At 40.7% G+C, this 24,976-nt stretch overlaps 2 protein-coding genes across 2 annotated transcripts in view; both read right to left on the bottom strand.

Moving 5' to 3' along the window:
• LOC121814244 (formin-like protein 2) overlaps positions 1-14,139 on the bottom strand; it is a gene marked incomplete in the record, with an annotated part of 40,304 nt that extends 26,165 nt beyond the window's left edge. Inside the window, 1 exon segment of the mRNA XM_042219190.1 lies at positions 13,383-14,139. Coding sequence (XP_042075124.1) covers positions 13,383-13,496 — 114 coding nt within the window.
• Positions 14,140-17,774: 3,635 nt separating this feature from the next.
• sumo3b (small ubiquitin like modifier 3b) lies at positions 17,775-23,943 on the bottom strand. The gene is made up of 4 exons (XM_005918254.3): positions 23,796-23,943; positions 23,099-23,227; positions 22,923-22,994; positions 17,775-19,131 (listed from the first exon to the last, which is right to left on the bottom strand). The coding sequence occupies exons 1-4, from the start codon at positions 23,814-23,816 to the stop codon at positions 19,069-19,071; spliced, it is 285 nt and encodes a 94-aa protein (XP_005918316.1). The 5' UTR covers positions 23,817-23,943; the 3' UTR covers positions 17,775-19,068.
• Between the last annotated feature and the right edge of the window lie 1,033 nt (positions 23,944-24,976).

The raw sequence follows: 24,976 nt of genomic DNA, 5'->3' as shown, positions 1-24,976 counted from the left end.
TTCTGCAGCTTTCGGTCATAGAGAATACACAATAATACAGATGCACAATACAGCTGTGTGAGAGAGAGCCATTCAGCAAAGAGCAGGGGAAAAAATTAGAAAACATAACCATTAGAGTTGAGGTTGTTTTTCCCATCCACACTGGTTGGGCTGCATCATCTATCAGAGCGGGTACCGCACTCAGCTTCTATTTTTCCTTCGCTGGATTTTCCAAAGAGCACGAGGGGGGGTTGAGAGGAAGATGGATAAGAAATATCTCGAGATCAGACCCATTTCCATGAGTGAGTAACACGATAATCGAGTCAGACCTGCTCTTAGAGCTATTGTTTTGTTGTTTTAGAATTTGCTGGAGATTTTTTTTGCATAATAACGTGTGGCAAGCCTATTCGTCTTTATCACCATTTTAATTATGAAATGGTCCATTTATAAAGAGACCAATCAATGCGATGCCAGGATCGGGCTAAGGCACATCTTTGGATTTTAGTAACAGCTATCGAGAGGAAGGCTAATATACATAAAATAAAGCTCATCCTAATAAAAACATAATATCTAAGCCAGTTTTTGGACCTTTTTTAAAAAAAACTCCATTATGTTCATTAGGTCATGTTTTCCCCCCCACATATTTTTGTGCTTCAGAATAGTTAGTGATGAACTGAACTGATCCCAGTAGACCTGTGAAACGAATAGAAATCCAACTGACAGCTCAGTACTGTGGAAGAATCTTGCACCTGTGCGATATGACCAAAATCTCATATCCCGATATAAGAATTCTATCGTCCCGATAACGATATAAATCACAAAAATGTAACATTTTCTGTAAATTCTGTGAATCTCGTCTTGCGGGAAGTGTTTCCAGCTGCGCGTCATGTAGCTGGAGTCGAGTGTTTAACCTCTGTATGAAACTATACATTTTTAGACATAAGTTGTAACGTCCGCCGTTTTCTTTGTGAGTAATTATTACACGGCGTGCTGCGGGGAAAAGCCTGTTCTAACGTTTGAGTCTAAGGTTTATTTATTAGCACCCGGCGGCTCTTTTTTACTTCTCATCCGTAAATAATCTGCTCTTTCACGTGATTCAGTTTATTTTGAAAAGTCTCAACAGGATCTTGAGCTTTATTGTGAAAGGTTTATGTGGAACATAAACAAGCGGACACGAGATGGTGTTACCGTCGTTGTTGCTAACCACAACGCTTAAAAACGGGCTTGTCCGTCTGTAGTGTGGTTATATAAAATATAAGAGAAAGAGAGAACTTTAAGAAATGAATATAGCCACTACAGTGACCATCAAAACGATGAAAAAATATCGCCGTAAAGAGTTTATTTTGCGACACCACAAAACAAACAATAGCGTAAAATGAAACAACAGCCCTACTTGCACCACCTATTATTTTTTTTGTTTTGCCTCCTAGAAGACAGACTTCAGCCAGCAGTGTTGGGGATCTTCTGAAAACTGATGGAAATATGAACATAGAAAAGTATCCTCAGAGTCTGATCCACCAAGTATCATCATCTGGAAAGCTTTTGATTTTTCAGCCTAACATTGATCCCAAACAGTGTCAGTGCAGTGAAACCCCGCATGGATAGAACAAACACGGAGTCAAACACTATCAGCCGTGGATTGGCCTCCCCAAACCATGGACCTCAACATTACTGAAACAACCTGTAATCATCTTGGTGACAAATGGAACGAAAGGCAGCCAACATCCAAAGCTCTGAATGTCTTTTAAGAAGCCTGGAGAACTATTCCTGAAGATGACTTAAATAAATTACAAGAAAGCTTGTGTAAGATAGTTCAGGCAGTGTTGAAGAATAAATGTGGTCATACTAGATATTGACTTTCAAACTTGCTAGAATTGCACAAACTATTTTCTCTTATATACTGTTATACACTCTTATATAAATTGTTCACCCCTTTCTCATTTTCCTGGCAAAATAGTAAAAAAAAATAGGGGTGGCTAATGGATATGGTAAAAACTCAGGTTGTAGCCTGTAGATATTTAACTAAAGGAAATTGAATTAGTATTCTGCCGAAGCTTTGAGTCGAATGATCGCTGCTGTGCTGACTGCAGGGAATTGGGAGTCATAAGGGTTCTATTGACTCATTCTGGCTGCTGACCAGATGACTAGGCTTTGTATCCATTCGTCTTCCCTAAACACATTAAAATACAATCTGATGCCTGAGCGGACGGTCACATTAAGTGACAGAAAACCACCAGCGGGTTTACTATGTTACACACAGAAGTGCTTTTACATTTTGGAGAGAGAAACCTGAAGGAGGGTAGACTTTTACTTCTAAACGTCTACCTTGTTTTGTTTGGAATTAAGAGTACCTTTGGCCTGGGTGCTTGTGTGGCTTGGGTGGTTTGCTGAGTCGCTGTGGGTGCACTGAACTGCTTGGTGAGGCTCCAACTAAAGCAAAAGACCACTTCTACCAGCCTTCATTTCATCCCACTGCTAATGAGCTGTGACAAGCACTCAGCTCACTGGGTTACCCCATGTCTACAACCACACTGGTATCTGTGCAACTGTGTTATTAATGGGGTGCAGCTGAGGAGGGCTGGGCAGCTTTTAACCAACACCTGATGGCAGACCACCCTGACGAATACGCACCTAAATTTAACTGGTTAGTAAAACAGTAAAGCATAACAGAAATTTGAGACACAGGCAAACATGCTAAAAGGATGCACTCATTCATGCTGAAAATTAATAATCTGATATAAAATGGTGGCAAAGCCATTTTAAGTATTGGTAAAGCAGATGCGTGCAACCAGTGCAGCTGCAAGGAAGTTTAAATCCTAAAAAAGCACAATGAAAGGGATTTAGTCAACAAGACAATCCTGTTGGGAGACCCTGACAAAGCATCGGAGACTCCCTCCAGACGGCAACAAAACGCAAACGACAAGAGGGAGAAAAAAAAATAGTGGAATTCACTGTGCTAGATGACCATCCCCTCTCAGTGAAATGTGGGGTTTCAATGCTCTCCAGCCTCCCTTCATGCTGCCAAAGTCACATTTCATCTCCAAAGCAGCTGTCCCACATCTGTACAGTTACTGAGTGAGTTCCTTTAGAAACAAAGCTGTAGCCTGAACATGAATCCAGGTCATTAATAACTGTCAGTACTGTGGAGACAACGAGCCAGTATGTCGTGCTAAACTATGCCATATTTACTCAGATACAGGGGGCCAATTTTAGTGTAGCTCAACTTTAACAGTTGCTACTAATAACTTTATGCCAATGTTTAACTCACATCAGGTCTTAAGGTTCATAAATATAGAACTTATTAGAGCCCACGTATCCTATCATTATCCAGCTTAAGTCATAAAAGAAGTAAAAATAGACTGCTGGCTCAAAGCCCACCAACCACCACTACCTACCAGGAGGTCTGCTCAGGCACAGCCTTCACAGCACAGCTGGCTAGAAAAGCAAACACACAGCCCACATGAAGGACCTGCTTCAGTCAGTAATGCTGCTACAAGATCTAAACTATATTGACACAACTGGCTAACTAACTACTTGCTTTGGAACGTGTCTAAAATGTAGTGTTTTGCACCTTTAGGTGTGCAAACACACACACACAAACAAAACACACATTTTTATTTCCATTTTCTTAAAACACCCTGCAGGTCTTCAAATGTGTCGCAGAACAAACTAGGAGTAAAACATATACTGTGAAGTATACATAAAAATAGCTATAAACTTCATAACGTCTTTGATGGTAACTGCAGTTGAAACATAGATCTGGGATTAAGGAGAAGCACTTGAATTTTCTGTGACAGCCAACAAAAAAAATGATAAAGCACCAATTTTACATCAGATAGAATCCACAACCACATGTTCACATCATCACTCCACATGCTGCCTGCTGTGATCTCACATACCAAGCAATTTTGGCTTGAGCGAATGCAAACAAAACTAGGAAAATCAAGAAATCCTGGTAGACCACCTATTAAAGAAAACATCCACTTTCAGAACATGCTCCACTGCGTTTACTTGTGTTTACGACACAGTAACATGAGACAGAACCTGACAAAAGTGTGCCGTACATCACCTCACTGTCACCAGCTCTCCTCTCAGATATCTTTCAGCGCAGTGATTGGTTTCTCCTTGAGGATTTGGGTTGCCATAAGTTGGTAGCACACCCACGCTCCCCTCTTTCTTCCTCTGCGTCTACCTTCTCCCTGCTAACGCACCACAATCCAGAAGAACTTAATCTCTGTGTTCAAACCAACAGATGCGGCATAACTGTTTTGTCAGCATTAATGAAACTAATGACCTTAATAGAAGACCCGTCTTTCTGCTGTAAACAACCAATTTGCATCATTCAAAGCCACGTTCCGACCTCTAATCAATTGCTTTTCGCTAAAACGTCTCACTTGTCTTTTTAAATGAGCAGACTGATGCCACGCTGCGTGCCACAACAAGAAAACCTCACATTGCATCAGTTATTAAAAACTAGTCAGAGCAATAATCCTCAAATTGCTCAACGCTACGGAAATGACTGGATGCTGTACTGGTCTCTCCCAATGCTTGCTTCATTGAATGCTGGGGTGTTTTGTTTCTGAGGCATTTACAAATTTATATTGAGGTTAATGCTGCGCTTCAGGCTAGTATGAGTTGTAAAACACCATCCCTATGAGTATTAATATCTGACGGCAAAACTGCATAATAAATGATTCACTTCACTTCTTGCTTTTCACGTTAACCTTCAGGGGAGCGGAGGAGCCCCGCAGCTCAGGCAGAATCGAAATCTGTCATATTCATAATGGAGTGTCAGAGATAAGAGCCTACTTAAAGGAGAAAGGAGCTGCACAGCCCCGAGGCGTGTGCTGTCCAAACCGAGCTGTCCTCCACTCATTAGCACAGCGTGGATCTGTAATCCCTGGCGTTCTTTGGGGGCACAGGTGTCCCCTGTCTGTCCTCAGATTAGCTTTGTAATCCCCAGGACCCCCTTGACCCGACAGTAGCGTTTGTGTTTGTGAAGCTGTTCACTAGAATGCCTCTTGACCACTCGGTGAGTCAAATGTTTTTGCCTCTCGTTTTACACATTCCAACTACATTTCATCCGTTTACCTCAATGCGCTCACCGATAACATGACATACTGGACTTAGCAGACCATCTGTCAGCTTCACACTCTCTAACAAGAGTGGGTACTTGCTATTCTCATTTTATCCACGCTGCTCACAATGCCATCAAAGTGCCTTCAGCAAGCCTCGCCACAAATGCAGCGAAACGCAGAAGAAGTCAAATGATCGATGTTGAAATCGGAACCCAACAGCTTTGTTCAATTTTAAAGCATGACACAGAAAAAAAAAATCTATAACACTTTGTGGGTAAAATACACAAAATATTGCAAAAATATGTTTAAGTTGTGGATTAAAAAGAAAGGAAAAAAACTGTGGCTTGAATGCTGGATGCTATCCAAATTCCGGAAACATCATGGAGGTGGTGTGGAGCAGCAGGAAGCTGTCCAAATAAAACAAGTGATACATGAACACAGAGGCGCTCTGGCCAGACCAGATGTTGTGAGGTTGCGAAAGTGTGTGGACTGAGGTGGAGTCCACGTTCCAGAGCGAATATGAACCCGAAATGTTGTTTGTTCAAAACAGTTAATAAAAAATGGCTCGGCTGAGTTAAAAATGATGAGAAAAATTAGTTTACATGGATTATAATATTTAAAAGAACCTTTTAAATCTTCCTCCTGTGGCAGGAAATCTTCAATGAAATGAAAAAGAAGCCGGATGATTTAATACTACTGCTCAATAATAGCATTTAATTTGTCCTTTATTAACACAAGCCTGACAAATACAACCAGCTTAGTGCCTAACTGTAAGCTGTGACAATGATGGCCACATTTGTGTCACTGTGTCGCATTTAGATCTGTAATAAAGTAAAAGTATTCAGCATCCTGTTTTATGTGTGCATTTGGGTGGGTGGGGGTTGTTTTTTATCCTGTTATACACACTTATTCATTAGTCACAAGAGTGGAATTCAAAGGTTAAATGCAATAACGAAACTGATTACATACAAACTTCACAAGAAAAAGTGATAAAATAAAAAGCCTTTGAAATGGCTTCCATGATGTCACCCGCACACACTGATGGCAGGCATGACGTAACCTGAGAGCTGAGTGCTTTCGCTTTATTTTCACTGGAAAACCAGGAAGCTTTACCGTTGCTTTTCAAAAGAATTACTGTCCCCTAGTTTGCAGTTTCAACGCCTTAGGTGGCACCGCAGCTAAAACATTACTTTCCTGCTCTGTGACACTTCTGGAAGGCGTGCAAACATTTCTGACAGAATCATGATTACCTCCCCCACAAAAAAACCCCCAAACACACCTGTAAATTTTGACCCTCCAATCCCACCCTGTCTAAATCGGCATCCCTCAAACGCCAAAGAGCCGTACACTCACTTTTTCTAACGAGACGATAGAGGCACTCTGAACAGCAGGTGCCCGCCACAAAAGTACACTTTTGCATCATCCAGTGAAGAAAGGCTAAATGGGAGCTTGAAACCACATGATTACTGAGCATACAGCTGCTTTTATGGTATAAAAAAAGGGCTGCAAGTGGCATCCCTGTCGAGCACACGGACACGGTGCCTGCAGACTTAACAGTGTGGATCAAACTGTTCAAAGCTGAAACATCTGAACACCAGCGTCAGTGATCAAAGGTATTATTCAAACCTGTTCAACTGTCCCATGGTGAGCATCTTAATACAAGATTTTCATAGGAGAGGAAAATTGCCTGCTCACCTGAATTTGAAGGATTCAATCTATTATTATATATTATAGATTTATTTTGCATAAAATTATTTACCATTTATTGGTAATGTGTTTTTTTTAATGAAACAGCAATCTGAAGCCTCTACTGTAGGAAAGAAACAAAACTGATGTTTTGCCAATTTCCTATCTCTGTTTTTGAGATTTACTGGAAGCGCTCGAGTTGGTACTGAATCCAAATCCTAACCCCGGATAGGCTGGTGCTTCTCTGTGGCTACTTGTAAAGAGTCTAGAGTAAAAGGCAAATCTTCTGTCCAATAAAACCTGAAACAGCAGACTGCCACATTGTCTTCAGGTCTAATGGAGTCCATTCAAATTCAACAGCACCTCCCATTCTGCTCCGCAGATGTTAATTCTGGCAAGTTGCTACCCGACAGAACCTGCCTTTTTTACTGTGGCCATTTCAAAAGCAGCTTATGTCTCACAAAGAATAAAATAATAAAAACGTACTAAAATAAAAGCCTGAAAAAGAATGTTAAAGTTAACTTTTGAGACAAAGTGTTACATCACGTCACAACTGAGGACAAAAATTAAGCTCAAGGCCCAGGATTGACAAGTGTCAATCCCAGAGGATAAAGTGTATCCTTGTCATAATGACACTAATAACTGATGAATTTGCTGGAAGTTTTAGATAAAACTCAACATCATTAACATTAACTAATTCTTAAGAGGTCACAACAAAACACCCACTCTTGTGCAGAACTTTGACAGACCAAGCAGAATGTCTTTCTAGTGCAGCTGCCACCTTGGAGCCTGGACAGATCCTGACCATAATGCACTTCTCAAAAGAGCTGCAACTCTGTTGCTCTTTTGTGTGAATTTTGGACTGGTCCTGGCAATGGACTGTTACCCACATGAAAGGATCAGACTGGTCTTTTTAAGACTCCATCATCATACACCTGCAGGAAGAATTACACCAAATATAACTATGGATGACCAAGTCTAAACAATGACTCCAGGCTGATGTCAAAACTCCCAGGGACATTTTCTTTTCCTCTTAACACAGTTGCTAGCTGGCATTCAACATTTCATTGATGCTAAACAAAGTGTTCGGCTGCTTTATTAGTCCACAACCACGCAACTGAAACTTCATTCAGCAGGTAAACAAAAGCAAAGTACAATCAAAACAAAGTCCAGCTGACAGGTTTAAAGGTTATTCTAGAGTCAACGATTTCCTTTGGGTTTATGTGCCACCCACATAGTGGAGCAGAAAACCGAACCCCCGAATGTGCACATGTCAAAACTGAAGTTAGAGCAACGATACTGATTGGACCCTCAGTAGTTTCAACTGGGTGGTGACTGCACACAGCTGAGAGACTTTTTCTCACATAATCAGCTGAGCCTCTGCCAGCCAGGCAAGATGCCTCCAGGCTATGCTTTGGGATCTTGAGCAGCACATTATCGCTTCACACCGCAGTACCTCACATCCCCTCTGAGATTTCACAGGCCAGAGCGTTGGTTGCAGGATTTCATTGCTCCCTGAGCATAACATCCTCAGTGCTGTTCTGGCTAATTGGTGGGTGAGTATCCTGGGGATCCAGCACAGCAGAAACCGATACAAACACACACACGCATAGAAACGGGTATGTGTGGAGGCCTCTCGTGGCCTGCCGGCTCTGGGTCCAGTGCCAGGCTCCGTCTTGGGCTTCACACAGAATAAAGAGCAGCTCTGTCTGGTGGTCCTGACGCACGGGATTCAGCCACTGCTCATCCTCTGCACCACAGACAAAACCCACTGTTCTATTTTATTAATGAAGAAGAGTCAACGTGGAAAAACCTAAGAGGTTTAGCTTAGTCACTTCCTGGGTTTCATGTAGCACTGTGCGAGATGCAGGGCTCAGTGTCTTCGCACATTTGAATGACATTCTAACAAAAAGCCAATTTGCATATTACCACCAATGCACTTTGGATACACCTTACCCTGGGAAGTACCAGAAAGCGTTTTCCAGGTAAAAACCCACTCTGGACCTGCCAATGTGACAGATTAGACTTCATTTAAACATGAGGGCTACTCTTGTGATTAATCTGCTGGAGTGGATTTCAGATGCGGTACCTCACAGCAGAAATAACAGCAGATTGTGGTGCGTCGCAGCCTTTAAACAAAGCAGCTTAGACGTAATCTGGGCAGACTACTGAGAAGAGCAACAACAGCATCCAAGCTACAGTCCCCCCCATATGGCATTTAAACAAGTAATGACTCTGAACTTCTCTGTCTCCATGACAGCAGGCACGATACTCAGAGATTCAACTCGACGGTCTCCTGGATGTGGGTGCAATCTAATTTGATTGTCAACTCTGTGGTTAGCTGAGGCAGAAGAGCAGACATGAGGCCTTGGCTGCATTCCTGTTACAGAGTCATTTTCCTTTGGTTCAGTGTGAAGCATATAGACTGACTAATACTGTACATGTGACTCCCAAAGACCGACTGTAATCATTTCACGTGCTTTCAGCTATTGTGCACTTATAAGCCAAGAAACATGTTAAAAATGCCGTTCAGAAATTTTGTCTGGATCTGGCGAGTGTATGGTTAACTGATCAGCAGCACACTGACATGACAGAACTGTGCCGTGCAGATTAGACATCAAGAGGGCTCACTCATAATCATGTGGAACTCATCTGTGGTTGACTTATGTTACCAATACTACGACAACAAGCGAGCAAAGATGCTTTAAAAGAACCAGCAACAATGAGGAGTCATAGAAAGCAGAGATCCTTGGCATACAAACAAATTCCTATTTATGTCTCTATGACAATCTGCGCCGTCTAAACAAAGATTATTTGGGTTTAATCTCCTTCTGACTGAAGGCCAAGGCTGCATGTGAATCAGGCAGTCCGATCACAGCAGAGGCCTCAGATTACTATTAGCTCAAGTCTGTTTCAGAGATCAGTTCTTGGCCTAATGAGCCACTTCACTGGGAGCTTTTCATTTGGTAGAAACTGCAGACTCCACCAGAGGCAAGCCACTTGTATGACAATCACACACAGTGATAGCAAACAACCATATCTAAGGAAGGTGGGTTGAAATTTAACTTACTACAGCTTTGAAGGAGCTGAAGGCAGTTAAAACTACATCAGTATAAGTTAGGGTTAGCTCACTGAGCACAGGCAAAGGTTATAGTTTCTATTATTTCTTTGGGTCTTAAATACAAGCTTTCAACTATTTTAATGAGATAAATGCGATAAGTACAAAAAAACAACAACAAGATATTACAACGGCCAAGAAGTGGGGACTTCTAAGTATAATTTAGATTGGCACATGTACACAAATCATTAACTACAGACATAATATGGTGATAAACTTTAACAACACTGAATTTTGCATTGATCTTAACAGTTTATTCTTGACCTTGGAAACATTTTTGCTAAAACAATCTGCAGTGAAGGACCATTTAATGGCATTGACACATTAACTCATCTTGTGGACTGTGCCAAGATCCTGGACTTCCTGGATCTTCTAGCATTCAGTGGGTAGTTTAACAGAACACCGTGACACCAGTTCCTGTACAACACAAGTCAACATTACTTGTGCAGCTACACAAAATCTTTACTGTAGAAACTAGGTTAATTTTACATGTGTGGTTACACACAGATGCAGTCTGCTCAGATGATTTGAGTCACGAGTTCATATCTGAAAAGCTTTTCACATCACACACCGTGCAAATTTTAATAGAGTGTAGTTCTGTGCAAAACTCTTGTCACCCTTCATTTCTCTTTATATTTTGCTTCCAAGGCTCTAGACTTTCATGTAATTTTTAAGTGCTCTTGAGCAACAGTTCTCCACGCTTGCTGAAAGTTTTTCTCTGGACATTAACTGCTATTTTACTCAGTCTATTGCAAAAGCATATGTCCTCATTTCTTTAATTGAATTCATGAAAAATGCCAACGATAACACATGAAAGGGTGGTTTTTACGCAGATACTCATAAGGAAGAAAAAACAGAGTAAAGGCTGAGTTATGAAAAATTACACTAGAACTGGACTAAGAATCGGTGGCAACAGGTCTTATTTAGTGATGAATCAAAATTTGTAATCTTTGGATCAAAGTGTCATCATGTGTACGGAGGAGCTCAGAACAATGGATAGAAAAAAATAAATGATGGAGCAGTATCAGTCGTGGATTGACCTCCTCAGAGCCAACACCTCAGCGTTATTGAAGCAGTGACAGAGACAATGAGGAAAGGCAACCAGCATCCAAAGAAGAGCTTTGAATGTCCTTCAAGAAGCCTGGAGAACTAATCCTGAAGACTAATACATAAAGAAATTACAACAAGTGATGGTCAACCTCATTAGAATAGTACAAACTCTGTTTTTGCCTTATATGTTTTGTTTTTAATCTTTCATGTTTGCACACTTTAATAAATCACTGTCTATTTCCCATTTTCCTGACAAAATATCATGAAATGAGGGGCAACTCAAGACTATTGCAAAGAACTATATGTCCTCGATTAAAAAGAAAAAAACAAATACAAAGCTGTGGACAACTTGAATGTGGTTACATACTGTGCAAGCCTTTAATCCAAATGGTTCCCTGCTGTGATCCAAAGCTTGCCTGTTGATCAAATCTATTAAAAGTGGCAAGTAAACAGTCCTGCAGCTATTATTTGACCAATCTGGTGTCAATATGCAACAAGAAGACTACTATATATATCATCATGTCCAAAAGCAGTCATTTAGTTATAGTTTACATAACTGATAAGGGGAAACCAGCCAATCAGATTGATAAAACTTTATGGGTGACTAACAAGGGGCTAAATGGCCCACTTAAATCTTGATCAGCTCTGAAGGCCTCTGTTATGTCAGGACACAAAGCAGAGCGAGGGGAATCATCCTAATCGTTTGCCACTCAAACTGAAGTGAGGTGATCAGAGTCACGTAGTGCCACTTGATAGTGCCAACTGCCATGAGCCACAGCTGAGACACATTAGGGTTTAAACGGCAGTAACTAACACTAAATGCTGTGATTATAGCACTAAGTTCTTTTAATGCTGGAGGGCTTCCATCCCACCGAGAGCTCAGGCATCATGCTGGCAGCAAGGAAGAGGAGGGGAGTCAGCGGGGGAGTTCCTGACATGGTATGAGGACGGGCGTTTCAGATAGCCATCCGAAGAAATTTTAGACTTAAACAGTTTGATTAGGGCGGGGATTTGTATCCTGGGAAGCGTAATAATGATGAGTTTTATAATCAACAGACTAAATTTTCTAGATCCCAACTGTTTTGCTATTTCTCATTTGAGAGGGGAATTCCTAATGCTTGTAAAATGTAGGAAGTAGGTGGTTCTAGTAGCAGATGTGATTAAGAAAAGGGCCTAAATCCCTCGGCAGTGTGACGTCAAACCTCTCTCTCCGTGCTGCCTCCAGGACAGAAAGGGATTCACCAGTGTCTGACAAGCAGCAATCACACCCCAACACAGCACAGCGAATTGACTTCCACCTAAACTGCTTTTTTGTGATGTGCTTACAGGCTAAACGATCTGCCCCGCCACCACTAACATAACAAAAATGCTCTGTAGCGAGTTGAAAAAAAAAAGAGACAAGCTCGAAATGAAAAACCTTCTCCTCGTCTCCGTGACGAGTGCATGACGATGCAGTGATAAGAACCGGCTTGCTCAAGTCAAATTCCTTCTCCTAAAGCAGTTAATGTGTATGAGGGCGCGAGGCCAGGCGACAATCACGTTTGACCCACATTTTGCCGGCTCTCAAATTTCACCTCACTGTTCCTCTGTGCAGGTTTTGATTCACTGACTGGGGCACAAAGCTGGAGAGCAGAAAGTCATGTGTTACTCTGTGATGGCTTAAATAAATAAAATTGTCCAAGAAGATGGTAAATAACACTTTAGTACACCAGTACACCAAGAAATGAGCAACACATCTGGCCAATCAAAACCTATTATATACAAACCTTTTGTGAATCCCTGCAACACAGTCAGTATCTTGATCAACTGTTTAGAACTGTTTTGCATGGAGGACTCTTTATGTTGGTGCCCAGGTAAGGTAACTGTTGACAGATCCACTGCCTGCCTATGATGTGACAGATGTTTCAAAGGACCTGACATGCCAGGCACTTAAAGCTTCAATGGGGAGCTTGTGTCTGGACTCATAAAGTTACCAGTGTAGGTGTCTCATGCATATACTTGTGGAAGTGCTACAATATTAACATTTTATCTTTTTTATTTATTTATTTATTTATTTATAGGGCCAAAACGTAGTGTCTGATCTATTTCAGGACTATGTGGTAAAAAGTGTAAAAGCTGACTCAGATACTTGTTGAATCAAAAAGAAAGAAGGTATCAATAAATTCCCAGTCCTGCTACAACTTCATCGCTACTTTGATTACGGTTAAAAAAACACACACACAACAAAGTTTAGAAGTTTTGGCAAGCTCAAAAAACGTCATATCAGAGGAACAGATGCAGATCTTGTGCAAATAAACAAACACTTTTCTGTTTGGAATGACTTTTTTTTTTTAACTGAGCAACAAAGAGAGGATCGGGGCGTGCAGGACGAGAAACAGAGGGTCCAACCTACACACACAGCTGTCCCGTCCCGGGGCACCGGAGCATGGAGGGAACAAAGAGAAGACAGATGCAAACGACTTTTTTCTTACCAAAACGATTGCAAATCTCTCCTCCAGTTCACCTGCGTCTGGCATGGGGAGTTTCAGGGGCATGTTGTGTCCCCTGAGATCAGTGTGGTGGTCCATGCTCCCTGCGTTCCCCATGATTCCTCTTTTGACCAGAAACCCCAACTTTTTCCCCTCTTAGTCCACTTGAGAAAAAAACAAAACAAAAAAAACTCTGCACGGCGATAAAAAGGGGAAATATCCGCACGCTCTTCGCTTTGCTCAGTCGCCCTGGCAGGATCCTCGCAGGTTTATCCAGATCACTTCTTCTTCTTCTTCTTCTTCAACATAAAGCACATGTGAGGGAAGTAACATAATGCGACGGGTCCGAGCGCAAGCGGCGGCGGCGGCAGAGGAGTCCCTGATGAAACATTTTCACGGCAAAGGGAAGAAACCTGGAAACGTGACTCCTCTTACTCACTCGGACCTTTTCTATGCAGTTATCCGTATCTTGCACAATTTCGGCTCCACTCCCAGCCGGTAGTAATGACGACGAGCATGATTCACGATTACTGCAACCCTATCTGTTACTTAGTAGTGACTGAGTGAGTGAGTGAATGAGTGAGTGAGCGGGTCCGGCTTTCCTAATCCCTCCACTGCTGACCAGCTAGTTAAGGAGGAGGGGGTGTCCACACGCTCACACACACTTGGACACACTCGCAGCCTGCGCGCACACTCTCATCCCTCTTTTACAATGAGTCCTTTCAGGGGGGCGAGCCTCCCACTTCTTCTTGGGGCGTAGCTCCCAAAGCCGTAGCTAAGGAGATGCTCGGTGTTGCATTGTGGTACTTTGAGTCCAGAGTCAGGGGCCAGTAATCAAGGGACGCCCTCGTGCAAAAGAAGAGCGAGTGCAGGGACTCTGTGAAGTGAATCCATCCTTCTTACGGTGTGTTTTTCACTTTTTGTGTAGATAAACTCAATTTGTTATATAATATCCTGCCAAACTCTGTCACAATGACTTCATTAGTCAAGCGTTTTCTACACATGTATGATTATCAGTTTTGAGCTTAACCAGTTATCATATTGAACAATGTTTTCCAAAAACAGCACATGAGTGTAATAAATCAGTAACTCCAGGCATCATAAGTAGTCACAATGAGATAAGGCTATTTTAATTTACACCTATTTCTAAATTTTGACCATGACTATTTGAGGGAAAAGATTTGCACACAATGACCTTTTCCCTCAGAACAGTCATTTATTAGACAATATTTATTGGCTGAAAATGTGCAAACCAATCACTGCGGTCAAAGCAACAAACACAGACAGGTGTTTTTAATAGTGCGTACTTTTCTATAGCAACAGCAAACTTATAACTTATAACTTTTAACAGGAAGCGATCTCCAGCAGAATCAGGCTCCGGGTGGGACAGCTATGTGGTGGAAAAGAGAGACCTCTAAAAAACGGGACAAATGACAGCTAAACAAAGATGCGAGGAAAGTTAATAATGGATGGATGGAGAAGTGCCCAGTGCATCAGGCAAAGTCCCTCAATGTGACTAAGGGGTGGTTCAGGATCATAACATCCAACCCAAACTATAAGCTTGATTAAAACGGTTTATCAGCTATTTCAAACATTTCCCCCCCAATGAACTTACATTTTAAAAAACTAACTCTTGAACCTCTTGAACATTGGATTCAGTGTAAAATGTGATGATGAACATTCAGTGACAGTAGCAGCAGTCTGCTCAGTTGTGACACCTTAACATTTGTGTAATAAACATATATACATATATATCTGTATTATACTAAGTACATATTCAGTGGTGAAGGGCAGTCAACATCCACTGTAGAGTTCCCATCAGATCCAGTCTGTTTTTGTTTTTAAACATATTAGGATCTTCAACATGGCTTAAAATGAAATCTGATGCGGTCAGGGTGGAGACCACATTACGCACAACTGGGTGACATCAGCATGCAACCTTTTGGAGAAAATCCAGAGGTTCTCCAGATGCACAGTGCTTTCATTCAGCCTGCTTGACTGACCGAGTAGGGGAGGGTGTCATATATGAGGTTACTTGGCTGCAAACACCAAGGATGCAAAGCACAGCTGACTGACCTCATTCGCTCATTACGTGTTTAAAGTTGAGTATTGTTATTTTGCTCTGTAAGAACCCCTCCCCCCTGCACTGGCTTATTCAAAAGCCATTTATGCTCATTTTGATGTCTGAAGATACTAATTTACCAACAAATTTATTTCATACACCAATTCAACTGCTCAATAACACAAATAGCTTGTCATATGGCAGCTCAGTGCATTTAGATATGTTGACACGGTCAAGGTGATCTGCTGAAGTTTAAACTGAGCATCAGAATTAGTGCCAGGCGGCCTAGTGAGCGGCAGTTCTCTGGGTGAAAATGCCTTGTTGATGTTGAGGTCAGAGGAGAACGATTAGACTGCTTTGAGCTAATATTACAACCAAGGTACACAGAAGAGCATCTCTGTACACACAATACATAGAACCAGTAGCAGAAGACCACACCGGGTGCTACTCTTGTAAGCTAAGAGGAAAATGATGCTGTATTTTGCATAGACTTACCAAAACTGGACAACAGAAGATTGGAAAAACATTGCCTGGTCTGATAAGTCTTGATTTCTGCTGCAACTTTTAATGGTTGGATGGTAGAACCAGAATCTGGTGTAAACCTGTGAAAACATGGAGCCATCCTGCCTTGTATCAACGGTTCAAACTGGTGGTGTAATTTTGTTTGAGATATTTTCTTTGTATGCTTTTACAGACTTTTGGGGCTCCATGTTTTTTTTTTATGGCAATATAAATAACAACGATAATAATGTCAACATAATTTAACTTTGAATCTTGCATTTGTTCTCTGAAAATTGTTTCTTTTTCTCTACATAAATCTAAATGTGCAGCTCACTCTATAATCCACCTATTATCTCAGACAATAAACAGCCCTTACTTTACAATGATCAGCACATGACACGAGCTCAACAATGACTTAACATTAAAACAATGACAACAACACTGTGTGTCGATTAAGTGCAGTGTCAAACAAATGAGGTTGTGTGCTGAAATAACAAGCGTTCCTGACACAGCGGACGGTGACACAGCAGCAATAAAAACAAACAGTGAGGAAGACTGTTTCATTCTTACCCCTCAAAGTAAATAATGGTTTCATTTTTAGTAGATATAGAATGTGCAGAAAGGTGATTAACATAAGCTTAATTAAAATAAACAACAGATAATTTTTCTTTTACTCATTTAATCAACAGCACCTCAGTTTTCTACCTAACACAAATTGCTGAATATTCTTCCAAAGATTGTACATTAGATGCCAGCAGGATGTTGCATGTATGGGTGGAGGCGGCATCTTGCAGCTGCATTTCTGAAAAATCTTGGGGGGGTGGTATGATGGCCTCAGATATGTCCATGAGGAAATATAAAATGCAAAAGAGGTGCCAAAAATAAAAGCAGCACAATCACGCCAGTGTGTGCGGAATCTCACAGGGAGTTCACTTGGCTGCTCAGTTTAGTAACATCTGTGAAATCAAGCTCTCTTAAAAGGAGACTCATGAAGTTATAGCCTTCATAAGGCTCGAGTAGATTAACAAATGTGTCTTTGTATTTTAACTTATGGCGCTGGAGGGTGCAGTGATTGAATCAAGTACCAACAGATCGTAAGGATAATGGTGCCATCTAGTGTATATTGCTTCCTACTCTGGAGCAGATTAAGACAAAGCTAAATGTCCACAACCCTTCAAAGGAAGACTAAATAACTTGATCATTATGGTTTAATGGTCAGGGGGTACCAAACATATGGGCCAGGGGCCAGAAGTAGCCTGCCAAGGACTCAAATCTGGGCCACAGGACACCTTTCAAAAAAAAAAAGAAAAAAGAAAGAAAAAAAAAGAAAAAGAAAAAGTGGCCACTTAAGGAGGGCAGTTTTGGGACTTGGCTATATTTAAGTTTAACAGCTTTTCCTACTGACATGCAGACAACACCAAAGTAAATAATTTCTATTCACCCCCCCCAAATCTACAATAGAAAATTCTATTGTTATGGTGGGTCCGCATGAGAAAAAAAACAAAACAAAACATTAAATGTAATAAGTTTTTTAAAAGTAGTATTTTTTATTTATTTATTTTTAAATAGTAGAAGCTTATTACAGTAGAGTGGGTAATGAGCTACCAGAGGTTTCTGTAAATTTTCATATTTCTTTCTTAAAATTTAAGCCCAAAGAATCATGCTGGCAGATTTCTTTGACCTGGCCTTGTGAAGTCTTTCCAAGCTCCTTAGACTACGATGACCTAACATAACATTTACTTCCCGTGAGTTCCCATCATAACCAGTGTCCAGGATACTTATTTTCACATGTAGTTTGACGAGGAAGAACCACAGATATATATTAAAAAAAAAAAAAAAAAAACCCAACACATCATTGTATTTAGAAAATCAGGCACGTTTCTTTGCCAGCCATTTTAAATGAGTTCCCGTTTATGCCAAAGATGTAAATATTTTACACTCGCTCTGCACTGGCAACTAAAGACTTTACAGTACTCTGACACAAATGAAAGCCAACAGGGTTCAGGCAGCTGAGTATCAAACTATATTTATTGTATACAGTATAAGGACAAAAAAAAAAAAAAAAATTAAAGAAAAAGAACATTTGCCAACATCACCATGCAAATCTAAAATGTTTAAATTTGAAACGCAGGTGAAAATGAACAAGAACAAAAAAGGTTCCATCAACACACAAGCATAAAACAACGTTAATGTTTGGATAGACTTTTTACAAACGTATTCAAATTGGCAACATGTCATGTATGTATGTATACAATGAGTGAAATACTTATTCTTGGATGAGATAAAATGTCTCTGATAAAAGGTGAGGAGTTTTTCCCCTTTTAAAGTCCTGGACAGGCATAAAATCAACTTTACACATGAAAACAACCGTTTTTCTGCTGTGCAATACCACCAACCACTGAGTTACAATAACTTTTACATCTACATTTTTATATTAGTCAAACCCTTTTATAAAAAGAAACCTTTTCATTTAGCATTTTTGGTCCAAGAACCTTACTGTACTACCAGTCAGATAAATCCACTTTGAAGGTAACAGTATTGAGGTAAACCATCCATAATGACGCTTTCCAAGCACAAGTATTTCTCCTGTTGAAGATAAACTGTGCATGGACAGATTATTTCTAAATGTTCTTTTAAAAACGCGACTAAAATCTACATGAGAATAATGTCACAAAATCTCCCATCTATGAACAGATCACTACTGACTATCCCAGCAGCATTCCTCATAAGTACGTGAATATTTAAATAGTCAAGTCCATCATGAATATGAATTCTTACCATTATCTGGAAAAAAATTAAACAAATATCAAGAAACAGAAAAGAAAGCATGTCATTTAGCTTACTCAGACAGCTGAACATCACAAAAACCCCACAATGGTCCCGTCATTACAAGCCATAATATGAGATGTACTCTGTCCTTATGAATTTCAAATCTGTTTTGGTGAATAAAACATTAAGTTACCTAATCTCAAAGTCGGTATTTGGCCCCAAATGATCATTATTATCCTTTTTATTTTTTGTTGTGTGAAGTCTTTCATTTAGGGAAGCACAGTCGATAAACCTAATAGAAAAAGAAAACTGAATTGAAAAGGAGAAACAAAACAAAAAATTGTTGACTCTTTCCACTTAACAGACTCCTCCCGTCTGTTGCTGAAATACATCAATAGTGTCTTCATCCTCCATCTCCAGCTGCAACAAAGACACGTGCACATTAGTCTCTCAGACCATGTCTTGACAGGAAGTTTTCAGTAATGCTAATAATATCATGTAGGCAGGTTTCCCTACCTAAATTACCACTTTTAAATTACCATGTTAGGACTGTTTTGTTTGTCTGTCTTATCCCTGAGGTGTGATATATATTATTAGAGTTAAAATGAACACTGACAATTTGGTGCACAAAAAGAGCTTTCTGAAATAAACAAAATTTACACGTATTTTGTACCCTGTATGTGTAAAGCACAACTAATATTGGACAATGTTTCCCCGAAAGGTCACTGCAGACACTGGACTTTTACCATAATTCCACTTTTTTTTTTTTTTGATAGGTTTGAGGTCGTTGCACTTTGAAATGATTTCTACTGAACAATCCTGAGGTAGATACAACATCCAGTCTGTTCAATGTACCAGCTCCACTGGTAGCTAAACAGTTCCAGATCAACATGCTACAACCTGCATGTGGAACAGCTAGTAACAGTTCCTTTGTTTATGTCTGAAGGATGTCTCCTCCAGACATACTTCAGGTAATTCTGCTCAGAAACAGTTTTGTCTAATCTGATTAACATTCGCCTGGAAAACATTTGTGCATGTGGTCAGCAGAAAGCTTTTGTTTAGCTTTGCATGTCCTTTTTGGATGGCAGCCTCAGTCTACAGCAATACAAACTCATGAGTGTCTCCAATGGTCCAGCGGCTTCCAGTTCATGATGGGTCTATGCCTTGATGGGTTCACACCATCCAAACCAGCTTCCATTCAGCCAACCTCTTTGGTCTTTTCAGACTTTGGCCAACTTGTTGACCATTTGAACCGATGGTCTTGTAATGTGCAGCTGTTCAGGAATTTGTCACATACACAAATATAGGATTCCCTTTCTCAAATCTGCACTGAGCGTTTTGGACTTTCATTCTGCTTTTTGTCAATCCAGTGGCAAAAAGCAAATGGTTTGTGAGAAAGTATGAGCTTTACTCAACCACAATTATTAACAGAAGGCTGGAAGTCTTTCAGGAAAGAAAATTTAGAACTGACAGCATCGCCAATTTAAAACAAAAATTTAAAAATGTGTTGAACGCTCGCTCTAGGTTAGGGAAGACAAGCTGCCTCAAGCAGAGTTCAAGTATCTTGGGATCTTATTCACAAGTGATGGGAAGGTGAAGCGTGAGTTGGACTGCTCGACTGGTGTGACGTCAGGAGTAATATGCGCTTGTGCTGGCCCATTAATGAAGAAATGGGCTAAGCTGAAAGGAGCTTTCAATTTACTAGTCCATCTACATGCCATCCCTAACCTGTGGCTATGAAATACGGGGTAGTGACTGAAAGAACAAGGTCACAAATACAAGTGGCAGAAATGAGTTTCCTCTGTAGGGTGGCTGGGCTCAGCTTTAGGCCTGATTTTATGGCGTTTTCATGTTCACCACACACCCTCCGTCATGGGTGGTGTGTGCACAGTTTGACGTCACATTGCCTGATGCACACCCACAGTATTTGTAGCGCCTTGACTGGTCGTCCGCCTCTCGACTTTTGCAAACTGGCACGTTGTGCCGCAGCTAAGCTAAAGACATGTGTGTACAGTCATTTAGGATTTTACAGTCATTTTGATGATATTCCAGTACAGAAGCTCAGATATATCATTCAGGAGAATACTGCACCGGGTTCCTGCACTTAACGGCAGGAAAACTGACTGTGTGATGATGATCTAGACTTCTGGGGGAAATCTACGTCGTAACCGGAACCTTTAGATCCTACCAGTAACTTCCCAAATAGCTTGATGTGAACCTCCTGACAAATGTAACTACATGTATGGTTGATGCACCACGAAGTAACTGAATGGCTTGGAAGTAGGGATGGGTACCGGTGTCCGGTGCCATCATTCTGACAAACAGTAGTAACCAGACCGAAAAGCAGCGCACATTTCAGTGCTTTATTTTGGTGCTTTTTTTCCTGAGCTGTGATACACTTTAGATTCTAGCCAATCATTTTACGTTTCCGAGGATAGTAGGCGGGCCCAGGTACGTACGTTCTTTTAGAGCAGAGCTACAGATTAAAAATGTCCAAGGCGAAGCGGTCAAAAGTCTGGTTGTACTTCACAGCAAAATATGCAAACTCAGCAACCTGCAACAAGTGCTTTAAGCTGATACTGTGATACTGTCAAAGGAGGTAACACCTCAAATCCGATGAAACACCTGGCAACGCATAGCGGGTTTTTTTAAAGCCCAGAAATGCGCCGTATTTGATAGCTTGCTGCGAGACCTCACACAGAGCGCATCTACTGCCGGTGGGTTGCCTGTTATGCAACATCCCCCAAAAACACGAAAAGGAGAGTCCTGGCCCCTAGCCCTGACAGTGTAGCAGAAATGATGACAGATGATGATGGCAGCAGCAGCCGTTCTTCTCTGCGTGAGTAGCTTAATGTTGTTCGTGTGTAATTTACGTTGAGTAGGCTAACCACGTTATTACATTAATGCATGTAAGGTGAACTAGCAAACATCATCATAGCTACATGCGGCTGTCCTCTTGTTTGATGGCAGGTACTCCCTTCACCCTGGCCAAAAAGGCTAAAATAACCAAAGAAAAAGTGGAAAACAGTTAAACATGAGAGGTTTTGGACAAAGTTTGTGTTTTTTTCCATTGTTTAAGCACTGCTTCCAGCCAAGAGTGATACCATATATGCCCCATAGCTGCAGAAAAGGCTAACATTGTTATCTTTTTACAAAAAAACAGCTGAACATGAGAGGTTTTTGGACCAATTTTGTGTTCTCCAGTCTTTAAGCACCGGTTTGAGCACCGGCACCGTTTCAAAAGTACCGATTTGGCACCGGTATCGGATAAAACCTAAACGATACCCATCCCTACTTGGAAGGTTACAGCATAGGGTTAATAGGGATTTTCAGTTACGTCATAAGTAACGATGTAGATTTCCCACAGAAGTCTAAATCATGCTTTAAAGACAAGGCAAGGAACACCGAAATCTGAAAGGATCTCTGGAGTAGAACCACTCCTCCTACAAAAGGAGCCAGTCGAGGTGGTTAAGTCCTCTCTTTGCAAGGCATGCCCAACTGGGAAGAGAACCCAGAGTAGCGCCAGAAACATCTTCCTTTTCTTTCTTTTAAAATGTCAAAAAAGTTGCTTAAAACTAAAAATTATATTTTTATTTATCAGGCAAATAAACTAAATCCACATTTATTACTGATTTATTATTTTTTCCTAATTTTTTAGCATTCTAAATATTACTGATTAAAAAGGTTTTACATCTTTATCTTTACTTATTTGGCCAAGTTTGAGCAACAAACAAAGAATTTGACTTTGGTTTACTTTACATTCAAAATATTTGTTAAGCCCTGTACTATTTCAGTGTTGCAACTATAAAGTAGCTAAACACAGCAGAAAAAAAAAGTGGTCTTATGCTTCACACTATATAAACGTATAAAACTGATATCCAACGCTGAATATCTTTTCATTACGCATAAAAATACAAGAGGACAAGTAGATCTTATCCTCTGATGTGGCTGTTACATGCCATTTTGCATCACTTTAATGACGACATTACAAATATCCAACCAAATGCATTAACTTTATGATTTATAGCTGTAAGTCTTCACTTTGAGGTTGTGATTGGGCATTTTCTGGAGAAGCTGAGATGTACAACTTGGCCTGAAGGCTGTACTTGTTGTGCTGGCATAAAAGACTTTCTAGTTAAAGAAAACAAGGGCAATGCTATTTTGCATCTTCAAACCTCCATAATGAACTGGGCCTTTAGTATTTTACCAACCTGTGCAGGTGTGTCCGTTTCATTAATTGGTTGTCCATCAAACCTAAACCTTATCTGCCGAATCGACAATCCCTGGAAAAGACAGAAAGGAATTTTCTCTTAGATTCTGCATCTAGTTAATCATTTACAAGGTAATACGCAATAATATGAGCAAAAAAGCTCAAAGGGCCCCATACCTGTCTTTCGCAGTATGCCTTCATTAGCTTGCTTAATGGAGTGTGCCTTTTAATTTTGAACTGTACAACCGAGCCATCCTGACCAGCTACCTTGAGGTTAATGTGGTCGTTCTCCGTCTTCACTCCTTCCTGCAACAAAAGCAAAAAGGTCACCAACAGAAGCGTCCGGGAGTAAGCCCCGATTAGTTCAAAGTAGCAGCCAACCTAAGTTAGCCAACTACGTTTACAAGAAAGCGTGATAACGGAGGGAGGTAGGTTTCAACCCCAAAACCCGCACGCATACACACTTCCTTTCGCCTTCTCCCAGCGTTAGCATAGCAGGCTAGTCCGTGTTCAAACTGGCGCAGAAAGCCACAATGGCGCAAACAGTAAAGGGAAAAAAAAACAAGCCATTCATTTCGCTAGCACTCTCTGTTACCGACATTAGCAAACATAGTTTAACTGAAAGGTATGCCGATAGGCAGGAGGCTGGATATGGAAGATACAGAACAGGATAGGCACAAACTGAGCTTAAAGCCAAAATATCCGCAAATTGAGCAACCTTTGTTTCCCCCGTCTACCCGCTCAAACTAGGAAACTGCAGCCTTTAAGCAGCACTAGCTTAGCAGAACATGCTAACGGCTGCTTGCAGCGGGCATAATGAGCACCTAAAGATGAACATGACCCAGATGTGTCTCTGTAGGAGCGCGGCACCGACCTTTGGCTTTTCTTCAGACATTCTGCTATTTCCTCCGGTATTTAAGAGTAACGTGGACTCCGGCTGATAATGGTGAAGCGGTTTATCAGCTCCTCCGGCTCTTTCGTTTGGCGAGGGAGCGCGCAGTGATATTTAAAATGTAATTCGACCAAAAACGTCACGTGATCCATTTTTCGTCGGGGCCGCGGATGCGTGAGCGTCCGCTAATTTGCGCACTCCCGTGACATAGGGGAAACAAAAGGGCCCTGATCAAAGAAAACGCGGGAGCTCAGGACAGAAACTTTCAAATGGCAGCTAATTTACCATGGAAGCTGGCCACACTCATCTCATTACCATAGTAATTACATAGACTCGTTATTATTTATCCCTTGAATCCAAAAGTTGTATTTTTTATTTTATTAATCTTTAGAGATCTGCCATATACACTTAGGTCTTTAAGTTTTTCGATAGTCACACCTTTTCTTGTTATTATATCATGGATGAGCAGTGATTTTGCAAAGTGTTGCGTAAACTGTTTTGTCAGCTTTGAGATTCAAGATTACAAATAAACATATCAGAGAGTTATCAAAAACTCTGAAAAGGACTAAAGTGCATGATTACAGAATTCTTTCCATGGATAAGAAAAACACCTCCACAACATCCAGCAAAGTCAAGAATGCTCCTGAGGAGGGACGTGTATTATTGTCAATCAAGACACGCCTTCATGAACGTAAAGAAAGAGGATTTAGTTTAAGGTGCAAGCCACTGGTTACAGTCAAGAACAAGAAATCCAGAGTAGACTTTGCCAGAAAGATTCTAAAACAGCCTACACAGTTCTGGAAAAAAATTATTTGGGCAGATGAAACCAAGATTAATTTGTACAGAAATTTGGGACTGTATAGAAAAATGTCTGTAATCAAAATCCACGGAGGAGGTGGTGTATAAGAGGCAAAATTACAGAAATGAGTGATGAATCACCCCAAAACGTATTATCCGTTTTGTTATTGTCATGGTGGCGCTGGACCAGAAGACCAAACAAGTGAGCAGAATATTATTCTCAGGAATTGAAACATTCTTAGATTGCTTAATTTCCACTGTCACTTGGGATATTTTGGAAAATTAACTTATTAAAAATATTTTGAAATTTGATTTGTTCATAGGCCAAAACATAAAAGAGCATGTGTGAGAGAAACAGAGGGAAA

Source organism: Haplochromis burtoni, unplaced genomic scaffold, assembly GCF_018398535.1.
Source record: "Haplochromis burtoni strain Fernald_Lab_line unplaced genomic scaffold, NCSU_Asbu1 Contig_29, whole genome shotgun sequence".
In the NCBI taxonomy this organism is placed as follows: domain Eukaryota; kingdom Metazoa; phylum Chordata; class Actinopteri; order Cichliformes; family Cichlidae; genus Haplochromis; species Haplochromis burtoni.
The sequence above is the reverse complement of the archived record's forward strand: the minus strand, read 5'-3'. Positions and strand labels throughout refer to the sequence as shown.